The 19,355-nt window shown below is 35.7% G+C and overlaps 1 protein-coding gene across 4 annotated transcripts in view; it reads right to left on the reverse strand.

The window, feature by feature from the left end:
* Positions 1-12,499: 12,499 nt before the first annotated feature.
* LOC126893459 (probable elongation factor 1-delta) overlaps positions 12,500-19,355 on the reverse strand; it is a 65,471-nt gene continuing 58,615 nt past the window's right edge. For all 4 annotated transcript variants that reach the window (XM_050663670.1, XM_050663668.1, XM_050663671.1 and 1 more), the window contains one exon: positions 12,500-12,614. In XM_050663670.1, coding sequence (XP_050519627.1) covers positions 12,576-12,614 — 39 coding nt within the window. In that variant the 3' untranslated portion in view covers positions 12,500-12,575. The remainder of the gene's footprint in view (positions 12,615-19,355) is intronic.

The following is a 19,355-nucleotide window of genomic DNA, read 5'->3' on the forward strand; positions in this document are numbered from 1 at the left end:
TTATTGGGACACCCGGTACATTGTACATCCATACCATTCTCTCACGTTGCGCAGCCATGATATTCTGCGTCTCCCTATGCTTCTTTTCCTTGAATCTTTCCCTGCATAATCAGTTGGAGCAAGTTGTATCTTTCTCCATGTGTATAATATGTCCAAGATATTCCATTTTTGTTTTGATTGTATTTATGACTTCCATTTCTTTATTCATCCTTCTCAGAACCTCTTTGTTTGTGACGTGTTCTGTCAACAGTATTTTAAAATTCTTCTATACATCCACAACTTAAATAATTCCATTTTTTTATTGATGCCGCATTCGAGGTCCAAGCTTCCATTCCGAAGTCGAGAAAACGTAACACGTCAACAGCCTGACTCTTAAGTCCAACTTTAAATCTTTTGTGTAGAGCTCTCTTCTCATTTCGTTGGAATTTGCTCTAGCCTTTTCTATTCTGATTGGTCTTGCTCCATAAAATGGACACTCCTTCGGCATTGGTCAATAAAACAAAATACATCTTAAAACTGAAACCTCAAATAATCGATTGCAATCTGCAAATACATGTACAGTTATTTAAATAATCATTTTCTGGGATAAATAAATTGAGAAACTCACAAACTATTTGGTCGATGTGACTGAGATTTAACGCACTTCAATAACTCGTTAATGACCATAATTAATTTCAAGAAATTATATTACTTGTCATTATGCAAAAAACAAAGTTATTAACATTTACTGCTCAAGGATTTGTCATGCATCAGCTATCCATCATACCTACACCTTTTAGAACCTTCAAAACATGTATAAGATTTTTTCATTACTGGCCTATTTATAGTTCTAAAATAAACAAACGTCTGGTAGGTAATTCATCCAGTCCATAGAAGAGTGGGTGGGGATCCAGTCAGTGTTCAGATCCGGAAGTGACAATATCGTTTCTCTTTATATTACTACAATCGGTTTAGAGCGTTCTTTGACTCCTAAACGCCATTCTTCTCTGTTTAGTCATAGATCTGGAGAAATTTCTCTTTCCTCTAGTTCTTTTTTAATTCCCTCCCTCCAGCTTCTTACCAGCCTTCCTCTTCTCTCTTGTGGTGTCCATGTCAAAACTGTTTGGGAATACTGTCATCTGGCATTCTCTGTACATGGCCGTACCATACCTATTAGCTGTTTTGTTTTTATGTCATCAATATTACTGTATTCGTGACTCCCATCATTTTTCGTATTCTCTCATTTGGTATCCGATCTCTTCTTGATTTGCCTACTGCTCTTCTCCAGAAGTCCATTTCTGTTACTAGTAACATTTTCTCTGTTTCATTTGCCAAACTTCACTGCCATTCTCCGATGTTTGTTAAAAAGGGCTTAAGTCAGAATTTCGCAAAATTTTTTTTTGATGCCTTCTGGACCAAAAAAATCAGCTCTTTTTATTGGTACAAGCGGTTTAAGTCTCCACATTATAATTCAAAGTTATTCACGATGATATGAAGGTCACAAACATGATTGTGCAATATGACTTAAGTCAATTTACGTCTCTTGTACTATATATTGGAGAATAACTGCTATGATCTAGAAGGCATATTATGTCTTGACATAAGCCTTGCTGATCTTAATTATTTTCGGTTGTTTGATCAATAGGTAAATGTTTTTATAAAAATATTGTGTATACACCCAAAAATAAAAGGTTTGGCTACTAATAAATAACAATATTGACATTAGTTATATTTTAATTACTTACTAAATAGTTATCTATTTTCTAGCACAGCACTTTTTTATTTTAGTTGTATTGGCAAAATAAGTATACCATGACATAACTAAGTAAAATCTCCAGTGGCGGAAAGCTGCGTGGGGGACAAATGTTGTGATACGTCACAAAAAAAATACAAACTGCGACTTTGACCCCTTAAAACTACCCTCATCCCCAATATCTCGATCACGAACGTCACAAAAATTCCCTTATAATTTTTATATTTACCCCTGCCCCCACCCCTTTGTCGGCCACACAGCGTTCCGCCCCTGGAGATTTTACTTAGTTGTGTCATGACCTACTTATTATCAAATTTTGGTGCACTGTCTCGATCATGAGCGTCACAAAAAAAATAATAAAACCCGCGACTTTGACCCCTTATAACTACCCTCGTACCCCACTCTGGTTTTCGCCTCTGGGATTTTACTTAGTTATGTCATGGTCTACTTATTCCCAAATTTTGTTGCACTATCTCGATCATGAGCGTCACAAAAAAATAATAAAAACCCGACTTTGACCCCTTATAACTACTCTCGTGACCCACTCTGGTTTCCGCCCGTTGGGTAAAGTCATGTATACAACTAATTCAACATATCCCCGTATAGTTTTTCCATATCACTTATCACGCACAAAATCCGATTCTATCTCTCCGACTATCACTTTCAATGGTAGATACACAAAAATATAGATATAGAAAAGTTGCGGTCAGTAGGTCTTAAGTCAGTAAATAGTAAGATCTATATGTCTTAAGTGCATTTAAAATATTAAAAATCTACGAAAATCGTCTTCTTGCTATAATTTTATTATGTTACATTCAATTCAATTCAATTTTATTTCCAAAGAAGAATTTTGTACATTGTAATTAACAATAATATTATATTTAATATAATGCACCCACTTCAGGGAAAAAGCACACTAGGCAACTTAATACCTGTATTGTAACCTTAATCCCTGAAGGTGTACAATCCAATTGTACAATTTTAAACAGTAAGTACTTGTGGCTGGTATAATTTACATACTCTATGATTGACAAAATACAATTGAAAGTGAGAGGAGAGAAGACCTAATCGGCATGGCGCAACTATATTTACTAGAAGACAGTTTGGCTAGAAAATTAATTTTTAGAAAATGTTGAATTCAATTGTTTTAGTTAATATCATATTTTTTATGGTTCTTTTAAACTGTTTATAATTTATTATTGTTTTTATATTTTTTGGCAATAAATTAAATAGAGTTGGACCATAAGAAAATAATGATCGTTTTGTAATTGTCTTGCTGAAAAATGGTACTTTAACCAAAAGTTGTTGAGTTGTCCTTGTATACTTTTGATGTTGATTTATTTTTAACTTACTTGAATTGGAAAATACCCAAATTAATGATTGCTGTATATAAATAGATCGGACACTCATTTGTTTTAGCTCTTTATATAAAAGTGATGTGGAAAAAAGTTTACTTTTTTTAAATATTATTTTAAGAAGTGTATTTTGAGCTGTCTGTAAAATATGTAAGGTATTACTAAATGTACCACCCCAAACAACAATACAATATCGTATTATAGATTCAATCCAAGAGTTATATAGGATACTCAAGGTTTTTTTTGAGAGAATGTCTCTTAATAAGTAAAATTTAGGCATTAAGGATCTAATTCTTTTTGCAACGTGTGCACATGCTCACGCCATCTCAGATGCTGATCAATTATAACTCCTAAATATTTAATAGATTTAGTTTTTTCTAAAGAGGGACATAATGGACATGCCTGCACACTGTTGCAATCTGAACTATGAATTTTTAAACTAATATTAGTTGGCTGATCAGACATAGTGGGATAAAAAGTAATAAATTTAGTTTTTTTTATATTCAGACTGAACAGATTGTGGTTAAGCCATAACTGTATCTTACTTATGCCAGATTCAGCTGTTTTACATACGCGGTCCCATGTTGAATCTTTAAATACTAAGACTGTGTCATCAGCATAGCATAAAATTCGCCCTGAAAACCCATGAATTTCGGTTATACTATTAATGTACAGTATAAATAGAATCGGACCTAGTACTGTTCCTTGGGGTACCCCAACAGTAATCTCTTTAGTTGAGCTAATACAATTACCTATTTTAACTTTTTGTGTTCTTTGAGATAAATAATTACTAATAAGATTTAAAGCTATACCTCTTACCCCATTTTTATATAATTTGTTTAGAAGAATCTCATGTGATATAGTATCAAAAGCTTTAGCGAGATCCAGAAAAATTGCTAGACATTTATTTGATTCTTCTAGACATTGTACTGTTTGATCAACAAGATCGATTATAGCTTTCTCTGTGTTAGCTTTTTTCACAAATCCAAATTGCCTTTCGGTTATAATTTTATATTTATCAAAGAATGTAATTAGTCTCTTTTTGAGAGATTGTTCAAAAATTTTCGAAAAACTATTAATGACTGATATAGGACGGTAATTGTCGACTTGTTTTTGATTACCGGCTTTGAAAACAGGTGTTACAAGTATGATTCTTTCCATTGTGTTGGGATTTTTCCTGTTGTATAACAGAGATTAATGATATGAACTAATGGAGAAGCAATGTGCACATGAATATTTTTAACTAATTTCGAAGTAATTCCGTCTGGTCCTGGCGCACTATTATTTTTTAAATTTGATATTAGTAAAATAATTTCATTTATATTTACAGGTTCCAAAAAAATTGATGATTGTAATTCTAAGTCTCTTTCAAAACCCGGTGGTAATGTAGTTTTTGTAATACTATCAGCCATTTTTTGCCCAATACTTGTAAAATAATTATTAAACATATTTGATTTCTCAATATTATTAGTTATTTGAGTTCCTTGTGTATTAATCAACGGAATATTTTCAAGTTGATTGTTTTGTTTACTTTTGCAACCTGAAATTTCATTTATAATAGACCACATTTTTTTATAGTCACCGTTTGTTTCATTAATTTTAGCTTTATAAAAATCATTTTTTGTCTTTTTAATTAGATTACTTAAGTGATTTCGATAAGTTTTATATTCTTTGTCTAGTTCAATAGAGTGGTTTTTAATAGTTTTCGCTTTAGATTGTCTCTAGTTTTAATAGACACTATTAAACCAGAACTAATCCAGGGTTTAATTTTTTTACATTGTTCTTTATTTTTTCTTTTTATAGTTTTTGTTGAGTTTATGATGAAATTATTTAACTTATTTATAAACTCATCATAAACAATTTGCGTTGTATTACTTGAATATAAGTCATTCCATGATTCACCGGACAATTTTACGTTTAATTGTTTATAATCTATTATCTGGGTGGTATCGTTTAAATTGGACAGCGGTTTATCATTTTCAGTATTAAAATATACAAACGGTGTATAATGATCTGTCATATCAGTAGTAAAAATTACAGGATCAATTCTAAACGAATTTTGTATTGCGCTATTCTGTCTAATAAATATATGGTCTAACGTAGTACTTGATTTTTTAGTTACTCTTGTAGGTTTATTAATATAAGAAGTATAGCCAAACATATTTAGCATATTTAAATATATAACTGTTTCGGGAGAGTTTTGATTTTGTAAGTCAATATTGATATCACCTAGATGTATTTCAATATACATCATTTGAATTTGCGAGAAATATGATTCTAAATCATTAATATAAGTATCAATTTTACTAGAAGGTGATCGGTATGAAGCTGTTACACCAAATGAATACTTAGAATAAGTAGAATTTAATAAATATGTAACTCTAAGAAATTTGTTATCATTTATTGATATTACTTTAACGTCTGCATTAATTGAATTTTTTATGTAGATGGCAACACCATCACATATATTTTTTTAGAATCATTATAAAACAGATTATATCCAGGAATATTGTAATTGCTTACCTCAAAAAGATTTCTCGTTTCAGAGAGAACAATTAAATCAAAATATTTTTCCATAGTAGCTACATATATGGTTAATTCATCAAGATGTTTTCTGAGCCCACGAATATTAAAATGAACAATACCCATACCTGATAGATTGTCCGTGTCTCTCTCACCAACAAACTGTTCCATATTACTAATAATATTTGTATCAATTGTTAAATTGTTATCTAGTAGATTAAGGAATTCAATCATAGAATTTGTTTTGATGGCATGCTTAATTACCTCCAGCTCGGCCAACCTATAATGAATTTAGACAAGAAGCCTTAATTATTCATAATATATTATATTGTAACTAAAAACCTAAAACAAATATTACTCTTTAACATAAATTACATAACTTCTAGTGAACCACCATAACAAACTCAACAACAATTACTACGTAAATACTTTTTCCACCTACCTCTACCGAAAGTATACTTTTCCGGACCTGATTGTAGGGAGCAAAGTTGTACTTTTCCTCCCTAGGGAGGAAAATATTTTTCCTCCCTAGGGAGGAAAAGTAAAAGTGAGGTCATGGTGTTTCATTCATCAAATATAACTTATTGACGCCCTGTACGATATCTATTTTTTATTACGTAAGTATCTATACATTTTAACGTTTATTTAAAAACACTCTGTATTTTGCAGAATGGTAAAAAACAGTAAATTGTTATTCTGATTTAACAATGTTTACATTAATAATTGACTTATATTTGACAGTTGACAGTTATATTGTACCTACTTGTTTGTTTTAGTTCTAATAAATTTTGTTGGTTAGTTACATAAATAAATTAAGTAAAAATGAAAAAAATGACTTGTTATTTGAGGAAGGTGGAAAAACCATATGTATAACATGGGAGTAAAGTACCTTTTCCTCCCTTGAATGATTACTGCCCTCCGCTACGCGTCGGGCAGTAAACTTCATTCTCGGGAGGAAAAGTAGCACTTTCCTCCCTTGTTATACAAATAGCTATTTCCACCTACCTCTACCGAAAGTATACTTTTCCGGACCTGATTGTAGGGAGCAAAGTTGTACTTTTCCTCCCTAGGGAGGAAAATATTTTTCCTCCCTAGGGAGGAAAAGTAAAAGTGACGTCATGGTATTTCATTCATGAAATGTAACTTATTGACGCCCTGTACAATATCTATTTTCTATTACGTAAGTTTCTATACATTTTAACGTTTATTTATAAAACACTCTGTATTTTGCAGAATGGTAAAAAACAGTAAATTGTTATTTTGATTTAACAATGTTTACATTATTAATTTGACTTATATTTGACAGTTGACAGTTATATTGTACGTACTTGTTAGTTTTAGTTCTAATAAGTTTTGTTGGTTAGTTACATAAATAAATTAAGTAAAAATGAAAAAATGACTTGTTATTTGAGGAAGGTGGAAAAACCATATGTATAACATGGGAGTAAAGTGCCTTTTCCTCCCTTGAATGATTACTGCCCTCCGCTACGCGTCGGGCAGTAAACTTCATTCTCGGGAGGAAAAGTAGCACTTTCCTCCCTTGTTATACAAATAGCTATTTCCAGATGAGTAGTCTTTTAAACTAATAATTTTATTATCTTTTTGTATGTATATTTTTCCATCCATAGTCCAAACGTTTTTTGCGCCCACTTTATTTATTGCCTGGTTTAATAATTGCATGTTCGTAGCACTTAGACCTTCTCTAACAACGATGCCGGTACCCTTAAATAATTTTTTTCCTGCATAAATTCTCTTTTTCATTTCATACGTTGTTAACTTGAGGAAAATTCCTCTATCCTTATTCTGTTGTTTTTGTCCAACCCTGTAGCATACTTCAATATAATTAGTTATATCGATATTTATTTTTGATTTTAAAAGCTTAATAATTTCGTCTTCTACCTTCTCATTTGATTTTTCTTTTAAATTAAAGATTCTGAGATTAAATTTTCTATTTGCTTGATCCAATATATTAATTTTTCCTTTCAAATTATGATTATCCGTTATCATATCCGATAACTCTTGGTTAACCTGCTTTATAGAATTTTGATGTTCACTTTCCATTATTTTTATCTTATCACTTAAGCTGTTTACAGTTTTTTCAAGCTCATTTATCGTTTTTATGGTTGCCTCGGTCACATTTGTAGTAATAATTTTTAAAAATGATTCAGATTTGAAAGCACTAATTACTGCTGCTTGAACTGCTTTTTCAATTTCTTCTTTCATTTCTCTAGTTACAACCATTTTATATAGAAATTAAATTCGATGATTTACAAATGACCAAACTGTAATACTAATATGACTTCAACTGATTTCACTGTTAAATTGTTGGGAGCACGGGCAAAGCACGTCTACTCGCTATCACACATCACTCGATAATGTGATTGAATGGTACTATTGTACTAAATTGGTTAAAGGTAACATGTACGATTTATAACAATTTTTTAAACATTCAAGTATTCCCCCTGTAAACTTTGATTTTATGACTTACGCCCTTTCTGCCAAACATCAGAGAATATGTGATTACACTTTTAAGTATGGTATTGTATCTGCGCTGTTTGTTCGCTTTAGATATAGTTTGGTCCCACAGAATGCCGTTCATCATGGATATGGCTTTTCTATTCTGTATGTTTCTGTCTTTTATAGCAGTATTGAGTGTTCCATCTTGAGTTATCTTCATGCCCGGGTACTTGTATTCATCACAGTGTTTAATTTGTAACCCATCGTCTAGTGTAATGAACTGCTTTGTCCCTCCAATACACATGGCTTCTCTTTTCTTAATGTTGACTTCGAGACCCCATTTTGTGACATTCTTCTATTAGCTTCCGCATCATATAACTCAAGTCGTCATGATTCTGAGCAATCAGAATTGGACCATCAGCGAAACATAAAGTGTATGGTGTTGTCTCATCACTGAGAGGGATTCCCATGCCATTACATTTTCTTTTACACAGCTTGAGTGCTCGTTCCAGATAAATTGTGAAAACTGTAGGCGAAATTTAGTCGTTTTGTGACCTTAAATCCCTCCGACATCCTTGATCCAGTTTTAATTTTTGCAATCCATTAGTTGGACTTTGGACTGCTTTGGTAAGACCATGTCACAGTATAAAGAGGGACAGTAGAACCACTCTCCGAACAATTGGAAGTAAAATCTGTAGTCGCGCATGGCGACCACGCAGTGTTCTTAGTCGCTTTTGCCCCACTCTCGCATTGCTAGTCGCATAGAAACGTACGGATTTTAACAGGGAAAACCCGCATCCACCACTGGTGAATTACCAATTGCGTACTGCCGGTATTACTTCTTGAGATCAAAGCGCCGACAGAGGAGTGGTTTTACTGTGGAACCTCTATATACTGTGACCATGTTTAATGTTGGTTTGCTGAGGGGTATGTATATGCATTTTGTAAGTATATGTGTTATAGTCAAAGCCCGAATTTCAGACACTCCTAGGTTTGACTAGGCAATCCTCAGGTCTGACTGACGGTCTTAGTCAAAGCCCGAAATACATTACTAATACCACTAAGTTGGTCAGGCAAAGGTCGAAATTTAATTTTATGAAATCGGGGTTTGACTAGTCAAACCCCGATCAGCTATTAAAATGTAATTTGTTAGATTAGATTTAATAAAACATCATTTTTTAACTTTATTAATGTTTATTATTTTTAAATTGTAATAATTAAAATAACAAAATTAGTGTTTTTCTCACATTTCGAGTTATTATGGCATTTATAGTTGCACAATACGTTAGACCTTTTACACTTACATAATTTTGAAGAGCATTTCTTATTCTTATTGCAGTAGCATTTTATAAAGCCTTGTCCTCCAAATTTAGAATCTTTTAAATTAATTTCTCTTAGAGACAGCTTAACGTCTGGAACATCTTAGAAATTAAGAAAATTCTCTTTGCATTCTCTTATTTGATTTCTTGAAAAAAAAAGTGTGTTTATTGTTCCGTATTTCGTACCAACTCTATATAGACCGTCAATTGTTTTATCTTGTATGATACCCAAAATATTTCCATATTTCCAATAATTCTTCTTCTTTTAATGAAACTTTATTTGAGCTGTTAATATTGTGAGGTAGGAAATTTTGTGTTGTACGTTTCCTACTCTGAATCTGTCAAAATGCGTCTAAGTTGAGAGAACGGAGTTTGATTATTATTTACACGTCATTTGGTTTGACTAAGGGCCGGTACTTTATGCCTCGATTAACAGCCCGTTAGTTACCTCCGGGACCTCTTTAGGGTCTCTTGCGTTGTAATAAATGCAATTACAGTATTACAAGTATTATAATAATTAAAATAAGTATAATAATAATTATAATTGCATTTATTACAAGGCAAGAGACCCTAAAGAGGTCCCGATTAAACCTCCGTTAACTAACGGGCTGTTAATCGAGGCATAAAGTACCGGCCCTAAGTGTATGAATTTTATTTTAGCACAAACAGATGGAATGGGAATGTCATCGTCAACTGTGAAAGAAGATATTGCAATCGGAGAAAAAACTAAGGATCACCAAAATACTAATGAAGCTCCTGGGCCGTCGTCACTAGGAGAGGAAGAAAATAATAATTGTCAAACAATTCAGAATACTTCTTCAGATGTGGTTTGTTGTATATGCCAAAAAGAGAGCTCTGACGCACATACGTTCATAATTTGTAATCAGGTGGTACATGTTGTGTGCGCTGACAGCACACTTGGTGCATACTATAAAGGTTTCGAAAGAAAAGTTACATGCATGCGTTGTGCACAGACAGAAAAGATTAAAATAAATAAAGGAAAGGCGATTTAAGGTCTTTATGCCCAGGCTAATGCTATGAAACAGTTAAGTGAATAACACACTTTTTTCAAGAAATCAAATATAAAGGAATGCAAAGAGAATTTTCTTAATTTCGGAGATGTTCCAGACGTTAAGCTGTCTCTAAGAGAAATTAGTACAAATGATTCTAAATTTGGAGGACAAGGCTTTATAAAATGCTATTGCAATAAGAAATGCTCTTCAAAATTATGTAAGTGTAAAAGGTCTAACGTATTGTGTAACTCTAAATGCCATAATGTCTCAACATGTCAGAATAAACACTAAAGTTTTTTATTTTAATTACGACAATATAAAAATAATAAACATTAAAACTAAAAAATGACGTTTTATTAAACCTAATATAGTAAATTACGACATTTTAATAGCTGATCGGGGTTTGACTAGTCAAACCCCGATTTCATAAAATTAAATTTCGACCTTTGCCTGACCAACTTAGTCTCTCCTAGGTTTGACTAGTCAAAGGCCGAAACTGTAATTTATTTCGGGCTTTGACTAAGACCGTCAGTCAGACCTGAGGATTGCCTAGTCAAACCTAGGAGTGTCTGAAATTCGGGCTTTGACTATAACATATGCATGATACTGTAAATAACAAGATAGTATCTTCCCGTAGCGCAAATACGTCCGAATTCGCGCATCGCATGACGTAACTGGAGATAGGAATTTGAATTCTTGTTAGCTTATAGTTCAGGCTGTATCGTTGCCCCCGTTAGGTAACATATTCCGATTCGATTTTGTTGCACACTCACTTAAAAAGAGTTCCTTATAACAAATACACAGAGTGCCGCTGTCGGAAAATTGTTTAAACAATTTTTTTAAACAAATTCAAAAAATCAATTTTTTCACTTCGTATATTTTTTTAGATTCTTTGGGTCATTATGAGCCAAAAAGGTCTCCTGTAATTTTTCTCTAAAATTGCCTGTTGTCGAGTTATACTCGATTTAAAATTTGAAAAACGCGAAAATGGCCATTCAAGGCTTAAGAACTCGGTTAAACATTATTATTATGAAAGTCAAAAGTGACTGAATCAAAGTTGAAAGTCCCCCCTACAGGATCCTGAAGAAATTTTGTCATTATTTTATTACTGATCTGTTATTTTTAATTGTTAACCATGAGCGCTAAGTGAGGCGGCCGTCAATGCGAGTGCAAGTGAGATGCACCATTAGATGGCCGGAATGGTGCATCTCTTTCGCACTCACTGTTGACGGCCACCTGTATGCAGTTAGCGCTCATTGTTAATATGTAATTAAAAATAACAGCTTAGTAATAAAATAATTACAAAAATTTCTTCAGGAGCTTGTAGGGTGGACTTTAAACTTTGATTTGGTCACTTTCTAACTTTCATAGTAATAATTTTTAACTGAGTTATTAAGCCTTGAAAATGACGATTTTCAAATATTAAATCGCGTATAACGCGACAAACATAAATTTTCGAGAAAAATCTAGAATCTAGAGAAACAAAGAGACCTTTTTTGCTTATAATGACCCAAAAATCCAAGAAAATTAAACGAATTGAAAAAATAAATTTTTTGAATTTGTTTAAACAATTTTCTGACCGCGGCACCTCCCAGCACCCTGTGGATTTATTATAAGGAACTCTTTTTTAGTAAGTTTGTGCAAAAAAATCGAATCGGAATAATTTACCTAACGGGGGCGAACATACAGCCTGGACTATACAACCGCGAGCAATTCAAACTAATCGGAAATCATTCAAACATTACGAACCATTACGAACTTGGGTCTCCAGTTACGTCATGACTCCCTTCTCTTCGAGATGCGCAATATATTAACTTGTTATTTAGAGTATCATGAGTATATGTACACCAGGTGAATTTCTTTATTGACGGCTGTTTTTTCTCAATAACTTGCGTAATTGAGTACAAGAGGTCTACTGTGGACCGCCCAGCTTGCTCCTCTGCTTCGAAATCTCTATAGTCATCTTGTTTATATGTGTTTAATAAAAGGTTAATAGAGAATTATATTTTAAATATACGTTAAAACTGTAGCATTTATATAAATCGACAATATTTGAAGCAAAAACACAGTGGGAAGTAAGGAATGAAATACTAGTATGAGTATGAGTGTAATTAATTAATTTATTAAATCAATTAAACATAATCGATATAAATTTCATAATAGAGAACTTCACATTTTAGATCTTGTTGAATGCTGCAATGTCGACACTTTGGATCTAAAAAAAATTGGTCATCAGTACAATAATATTATTATTAATAATAATAGGTTGAGTGGGCTGTGGTTTTGCATGTGTCTAAACGTACTTTCACAAACACTCAACCACACAAAACAAGGATATGCAATAAAACACAGAGCACTACATACCATCAACTTAATTTTGTTCGAATCCTGAGAACACTAATAAGGATTTTTGAAAAATTTAAACGCAGAATGAAAGATTACATTATTATCGACGGCCGAAAGTCCCTGAAAACTTCTATAATGTTTATTTTAATAAGTTACAGGGGTGAAAAAAGAGAAAATTTAGTGTGATTTTTAATTTCAAATACATATTTCATTCAAAAAAAACTTTTTGTTTATTCTAAGGGACATCAGTAATAATGTAATCTTTCATTCTGCGTTTAAATTTATATGTGCGCGAATTCATCAAAAGTCTTGGTCCTGGGCGCAGATGAAACGTTAAACGTGCTCTGATTGGGTAATTACAATGACCTGTCAATAATTGTTCAATATGTCGGTTATGGGTAAACAAATGTTGTGTATATTAGTTTTTATTGTTGTGAGGGCAGAGAAAAAAGCAAGATTATAATTGTAGTGACTTTTAAATAGTTCTTAAAAGCAACAGGTATGTACTTAATTGTAAATGTTTCAGTATCGTAATAAAATTACATATGTAAAATAAACTTACCTAGTATGTAATGCTTTGATTTACATAATTTGATTACCAACAAAATTTCTACAAATATTCATCTAATATTGTTTTCTTACTCTATGTTTTGTTGTATTTTAATATTTCTATTCCACAAAAATCAAACTAATTTGGTAAATTCAGAACTGTCAAAAGTTTAAAATGTTCAGTTGGTCTCTTTCCAACATGATGCATAATATGTCTTCTTAGCCAAGATCTAAACATGCTTGACTTTCAAAACTAACCGCGCCAATCTACGAGGGTTCAATCCCCAATACAAACTTTTATTTTTTTATACATTTTATTATTGTAAGTATATTATTATATAATTTATTTTTCAGATAATACGTATTTAGTTAAAATTACGTGCGTACAAAGTACATACATATCCTTTTTTTAGAAATATTTAGGCATTAGTTTTCTCAGGATTCGAAAAAAAATGAATTCATTTAAATAGGATTGGACCAAGATTTTGTGCCTACCCCCTTAAGGGTTTAGAATTAACAGAGAAGATCCCACACTACCAAAAAGAGATTTATATCTCCAACATTACGATACAAGAAGATAATGGAAAGAAAACAAGTTAAATACGAAAGCTTGATAAGAAAAGATAAATATAGAGATGTGAGAAGGAAAAATACTGAGAGAGTTATATACTTATGACGCATAAGAATGGACAATAAAAGCTAATAAGCTAAAAATAAAGTCGCAAGGTGAAGAAGTTTACATTGGATATTTACAATATTTGCGTGTTCGAAGTAAATTGTGCTAGTGTGGACGTGTTCGTCGCATAAATCGGACGCAAGAATTTTCGACGCACACGCTCAATCGGTTATCGTTTTCGAGCGAAGATCAAATGATTTGAGCACCGCGTCCTCATTGGTAAAAATTTGCGATGAAAATTCTTGCAACGAACCATTAGTTCATCATCATCATACCTATGCTCTCTCATTTTGGCATCAATCGGTGCTACACCTAGACTTCCCCTAATATACTCATTTCTATAATTTTATCCTTCTTTGTCACTCCACTCATCCATCTAAGCATTCTCATTTCCACCACATGCATTCGTTGTTCCTCTTTCTTTTTCACTGCCCAACATTCAGTTCCGTACATCATAGCCGGTCTTATGGCTGTTTTATAAAATTTTCCCTTCAGCTTCATTGGAATTTTTCTGTCACACAACACACCACTCGCTTCTTTCCACTTCATCCATCCAGCCCTAATTCTACTGCATGCATCTCCATCTATTTCTCCATTACTCTGTAATACAGATCCTAGGTACTTAAAACTATTACTTTTCACAATCATTTCACCATCCAAAGATACCATTTTATTTGTAGTAACTCCATCTTTAAATGAACATTCCAAATACTGTGTTTTTGTCCTACTAAGTTTTAAACCTTTTTCCTCCAGAGTTCCAGTTTTCTCCACTGTTCCAGTTTTTGTTCCAAGTCTCTTTCACTATTTCCTATTAACACTACATCATCAGCATACATTAGGCACCATGGAATGCTACCCTGTAGTTTCGCTGTTATCTCGTCCAAAACTAATGAGAATAAATAAGGACTAAGCACCGAGCCTTGGTGCAATCCTACTTTCACCTGAAATTTATCAGTCTTTCCCACACCTGCCCTAACACTAGTCGTTACTCCCTCATACATATCTCTCACAATCTTTACATATTCGCCAGGGACTCCTTTCTTATTGAGTGGCCACCACAGAATCTTTCGAGGAACTCTATCATATGCTTTCTCAAGATCAATGAATACCATATGAGCGTTGGTCTCTTTATTCCTGTATTTTTCCATCAGTTGCCTTACAATGAAAATTGCATCTGTTGTTGATCTGCCCTGCATAAAGCCAAATTGATTATCGGATATTTCGGTTTCTTCACGTATCTGTCGTTCAATCACTCTTTCCCATATTTTCATGGTGTGGCTAAGTAGTTTTATAGCCCTGTAGTTTGTACATTGTTGTACGTCTCCCTTGTTTTTGTAGACAGGTACTAATATACTGCTTCTCCATTCGTCTGGCGTTTGTCCAACTTCCATAATTCTATTAAATAGAGCTGCTAGCCAAATTATTCCTGTCTCTCCCAATGCTCTCCATACTTCCCCAGGAATATCATCTGGTCCGACTGCTTTTCCATTCTTTATTTTTTGAAGCGCTGGAGCCACTTCCTCGTTTGTTATTCTGGTAACCATTGACGTCAGAGGCGATCAGTCGTTCATCAGACCGCACTCTGCTCTGACACAGGCTCCGCCTCTCTGCTCTCACACAGCCCCCGCCCACTTCGACATCCACAGCGCAGCCGAGAAAAATCCATAAAAGCGATGAAATTTCTCGGTTCGCTGTTCGCTCTCAGTTCCTGCCTAGCTCTAGTGAGCTTAGGTGCTCCAAGACTGGGGCACTGCCTCAGTGCATAGTAGTTCAGCGTCGGACGCTGAACAGTAAAGACGTGCCAGCGGAGCGGTGCAACAGCGAAGAGCAGCCGAACGAGGTGGGGGTAGCTTGACTGTGGACTTCTCAGTCCAGTTGCGGATGTAAGCGCAACACCAGTTGAGCGATACTCACTCTCCGAGGCGAGAAGGAGAGGCAAAGGCCGATTGACTGGATGCGGTGAAACTTAGGGAATTTGATTTTATTGGATTCTCTGAGACGCCGTAGCTAGACAACGGTTAGCGGAAAAAGCAAGACTACTTGAGCCCGTCACGGGATTTCTACTGTGCCTCCGTAAGGGTATCGACACTGCAAGGTGTAGTTCTTTGGAATCTACATCGGGCAGCCCCGGCCCCTAGGTCAGTAGAACGAGAACAGCAAGACGATCCCGTACTCAGTTCTGTCTGAGTACGTGAACAACCGCGCCACTGTGCAGGGAGCCAACCCTGAAGCCGACGTGGTGTCGGACCAGTCGGCAGACAAAAAGGCTTCATCAAAATTAGATAAATCCGTCCCCAAACCCCAGATGAATCGAGCTAGATCTCGATCACCCCCCCGTTCCATGGCGCCTACCCCGCCAACTTATGAGGACACACGTAAAGTGGGTTCAAACGTGTTTCAGAGATTAGGTTCGGAAGAAAATGATGGATACTCGTCCGTGGACGAGAACGCAAAAACCGATGGTTTTAAACTCCCCAAGAGCGAGATAAAGAAGGAAAAGTCAAAAATAAAGAAAGAGGAGAAAAAGAAAGAGAGCGACAAGAAAGAAAAGAAAAGCTCGGAAGTAGAGGCCATGGAGGAAGAAGTTCCCGATGAGGCAGGCAGAGGTACGACCAAAAGAGCACGGACATCAAAATCCGAGAGCGAAGATGAACCGAGAGACAAAGTAGCAATCCTAGAAGAAATAATAGAAACGATGAGGGCCAGGTTCAAAATGCCGAAGAACAAATGGCAAAGAAAGAAGAAGAAAACGAGCGACTAAGAGCTGAACTCCGGAAGATGACAAACCGATTGGACGACCTGTTGACAGAACAGAAAGAAACAAGAAAACTCATGGAACAGATGCAACAACAGCTACAGCAGATTAAACCGAAGCCACAGCCAGCCTCTGACTTGAAGAAGCCACAGCCAAGCCCTGAAGATAAAAAGCAAAAACCAACTGCTGAAGAGAGATTAAAAAATATCCGAAACGAAGCTAAACCAAAAAACAAAGATTTCCCAGCGCTGAAATCACCGATTTCAAAGGAAGAGGCGACGGCATGGGAACTCCAAGCAGGCAACGCTATGAGGGCAAAGTCTCCCCAGATGCAAGACACCCCCAACCTGCCCCAAGGATCAGTTTCCCCAATCCATCCAGCTACGAGCGCAGGTGGCGACACGCCTGCCCCGAGACGTCTCAGAGTCAGAAAGTCGGATGGAAACAAACGAAGACGAAGACACCGCTGTGTTGCCTGAACAACAGGTAACACATCACCGAAAACCGCCTGTAATAAAATTACAGAGCGTGAGCGAGACAGGGGCCATCCTCAGCATCGCCCAAAAGAAAAAAATAATCACGATAAACAAAATCTCCAGGAGCGGTAGGGAAACCCTCATTCAAGCAAAAAGCCCCGAAGATTACAGAAGCATGGTCAGGATAGTGGAAGACTATGCAAAAGCATACGACGCAAAAGAAAAAACCAAAAGGCTACAATGGATAGCCTTCCCGTTAGACGAGGATAGAAAACCCAGAGTGGTTTTAAGAGGGTTACCAACGAACACCACAGAAGAGACAATAAAAGACGAAATGGCAGCACAATATAACATTGTCTGCCATTCGGCGAAAAACATGTCCACCAGAGCCGGTCCCAAGAGACAGCTTCCGATGTTCGTCCTGACTCTGGACCACGAAGACGTTGAGGGTGCAAAGCGGATAACCAACCTGTGCCATATGAAGGTCGTGGTAGAGGACCTACGAAAGGCAAACGGACCAACGCAGTGCTTTAACTGCCAGGGCTTCCATCATGCCCAAAACGCTTGCCACAAAGACCCAAAGTGTGTTAAGTGCGGTGAAGACCACCAAACAAAAGAGTGCAAACGTGTCAGAGATGTCAAAGCAACTTGCGCAAACTGCAAAGGCAGCCATCCAGCCAGCTACAGAGGATGCCCTAGGTGCCCAATATGGGGAAGACCACCGCCAAGGAGGCCACAACACCAACAAGCACAACAACAAAGACGACCACAAGCAGCCGGGGTTTCCTACGCCCAGGCCACACAAAACGCGCAAAACACCACAGCGATCCCAGACGAAGACTACATAGTCAGAATAGTGACTAGGGTAGTCAGAGAGGTGATATTGGGCACCAGGGAGGCACAGAAGTAATGGTGACAGAAAGGGGATACTTGAGGATAGGTTCCTGGAATCCAGGCGGTATTTCAACCAACCAAAACATCCTAGATGAACTCGTCAATAGATACGAGATGGACATCGTAGCAATACAGGAAACCAAGCTCACTAACAACTTCAACCTAAAGTTTCCTGGGTACGATGTTTACAGGAACGACCACACAAGAAGATCAGGAGGAACGGCCATACTAGTCAAGAAGGGAATTAAACACACAAGATTCACGACTCCACCACTAGTAAACATGGAGGCAACAACGGTAGAAGTGAAAATGACGTACGGCGCAGTCAGAATAACATCAGCCTACGTAAGACCGCAAGACCCATTAATGGACGAAGATCTAGAGGCGTTCCTAAACATCCCAGAACCATCAATAATAATAGGAGACCTTAATGCAAGATCCCCCAACTGGAATGATAGAGCTACGAACCGAAACGGAAGATTATTAAACAGTTACATAGAAAACAACGAAGATACAGTGGCAATGGGCCCAGAAGATCCAACACACTTCCCAGGAAATGGACTTCCCACCCACATAGACATCGTTGTTGCTAAAAACCTAGGACTCCAAACAGAATTAATCACACTAAATGAAGGAACCACAGATCACAACCCCATTCTACTAGAAATAGGAACATGGGAAGAAACAAACAAACCGAAGAGAACTAAAAAGAAAATAAAGTGGACAAATTACAAAAGACTAGTTAGTGAAAGAATAAATATAGTACCAATTCTAACCGACCCAGAACAAATAGAAGAAAAAGTCCTAGAATTAGAAAACACCATACAAGAAGCAATTAGAAACAGCACAACGGAAGAAGAAGTCGAGATCCACACGGGAAGGTTCAAAGACATAACACAAGAAATAAAAGATCTTATAAGGGAAAAGAACAGAGCGAAGCAAATAGCCAGAAGAACGAGAAACAGAGTAGACAAAACCTGGGCAAATACACTAAATAGAGAGGTGAAGACGGCTCTTCGACTACACCGCAGCAAAAAATGGGAAAACTACGTACAAGAGATGGAAGAAACAGACTCAAACATGAAAAACGTCTGGAAGCTTCAGAAAATGCTAAAAAGCGATAGAAAACCCATCCCCCCATTACACGGAGTAAACGGCATAGTATACTCCATAGAAGAAAAAGCTGAGGCGATGAGGTCCACACTCGAAAGTGAATGCAGGCTAAACTTCCATGTAGACGAAGACGATGACTTCTTGGAA

Source organism: Diabrotica virgifera, chromosome 10 (assembly GCF_917563875.1).
Source record: "Diabrotica virgifera virgifera chromosome 10, PGI_DIABVI_V3a".
NCBI classification, from domain to species: Eukaryota; Metazoa; Arthropoda; class Insecta; order Coleoptera; family Chrysomelidae; genus Diabrotica; species Diabrotica virgifera.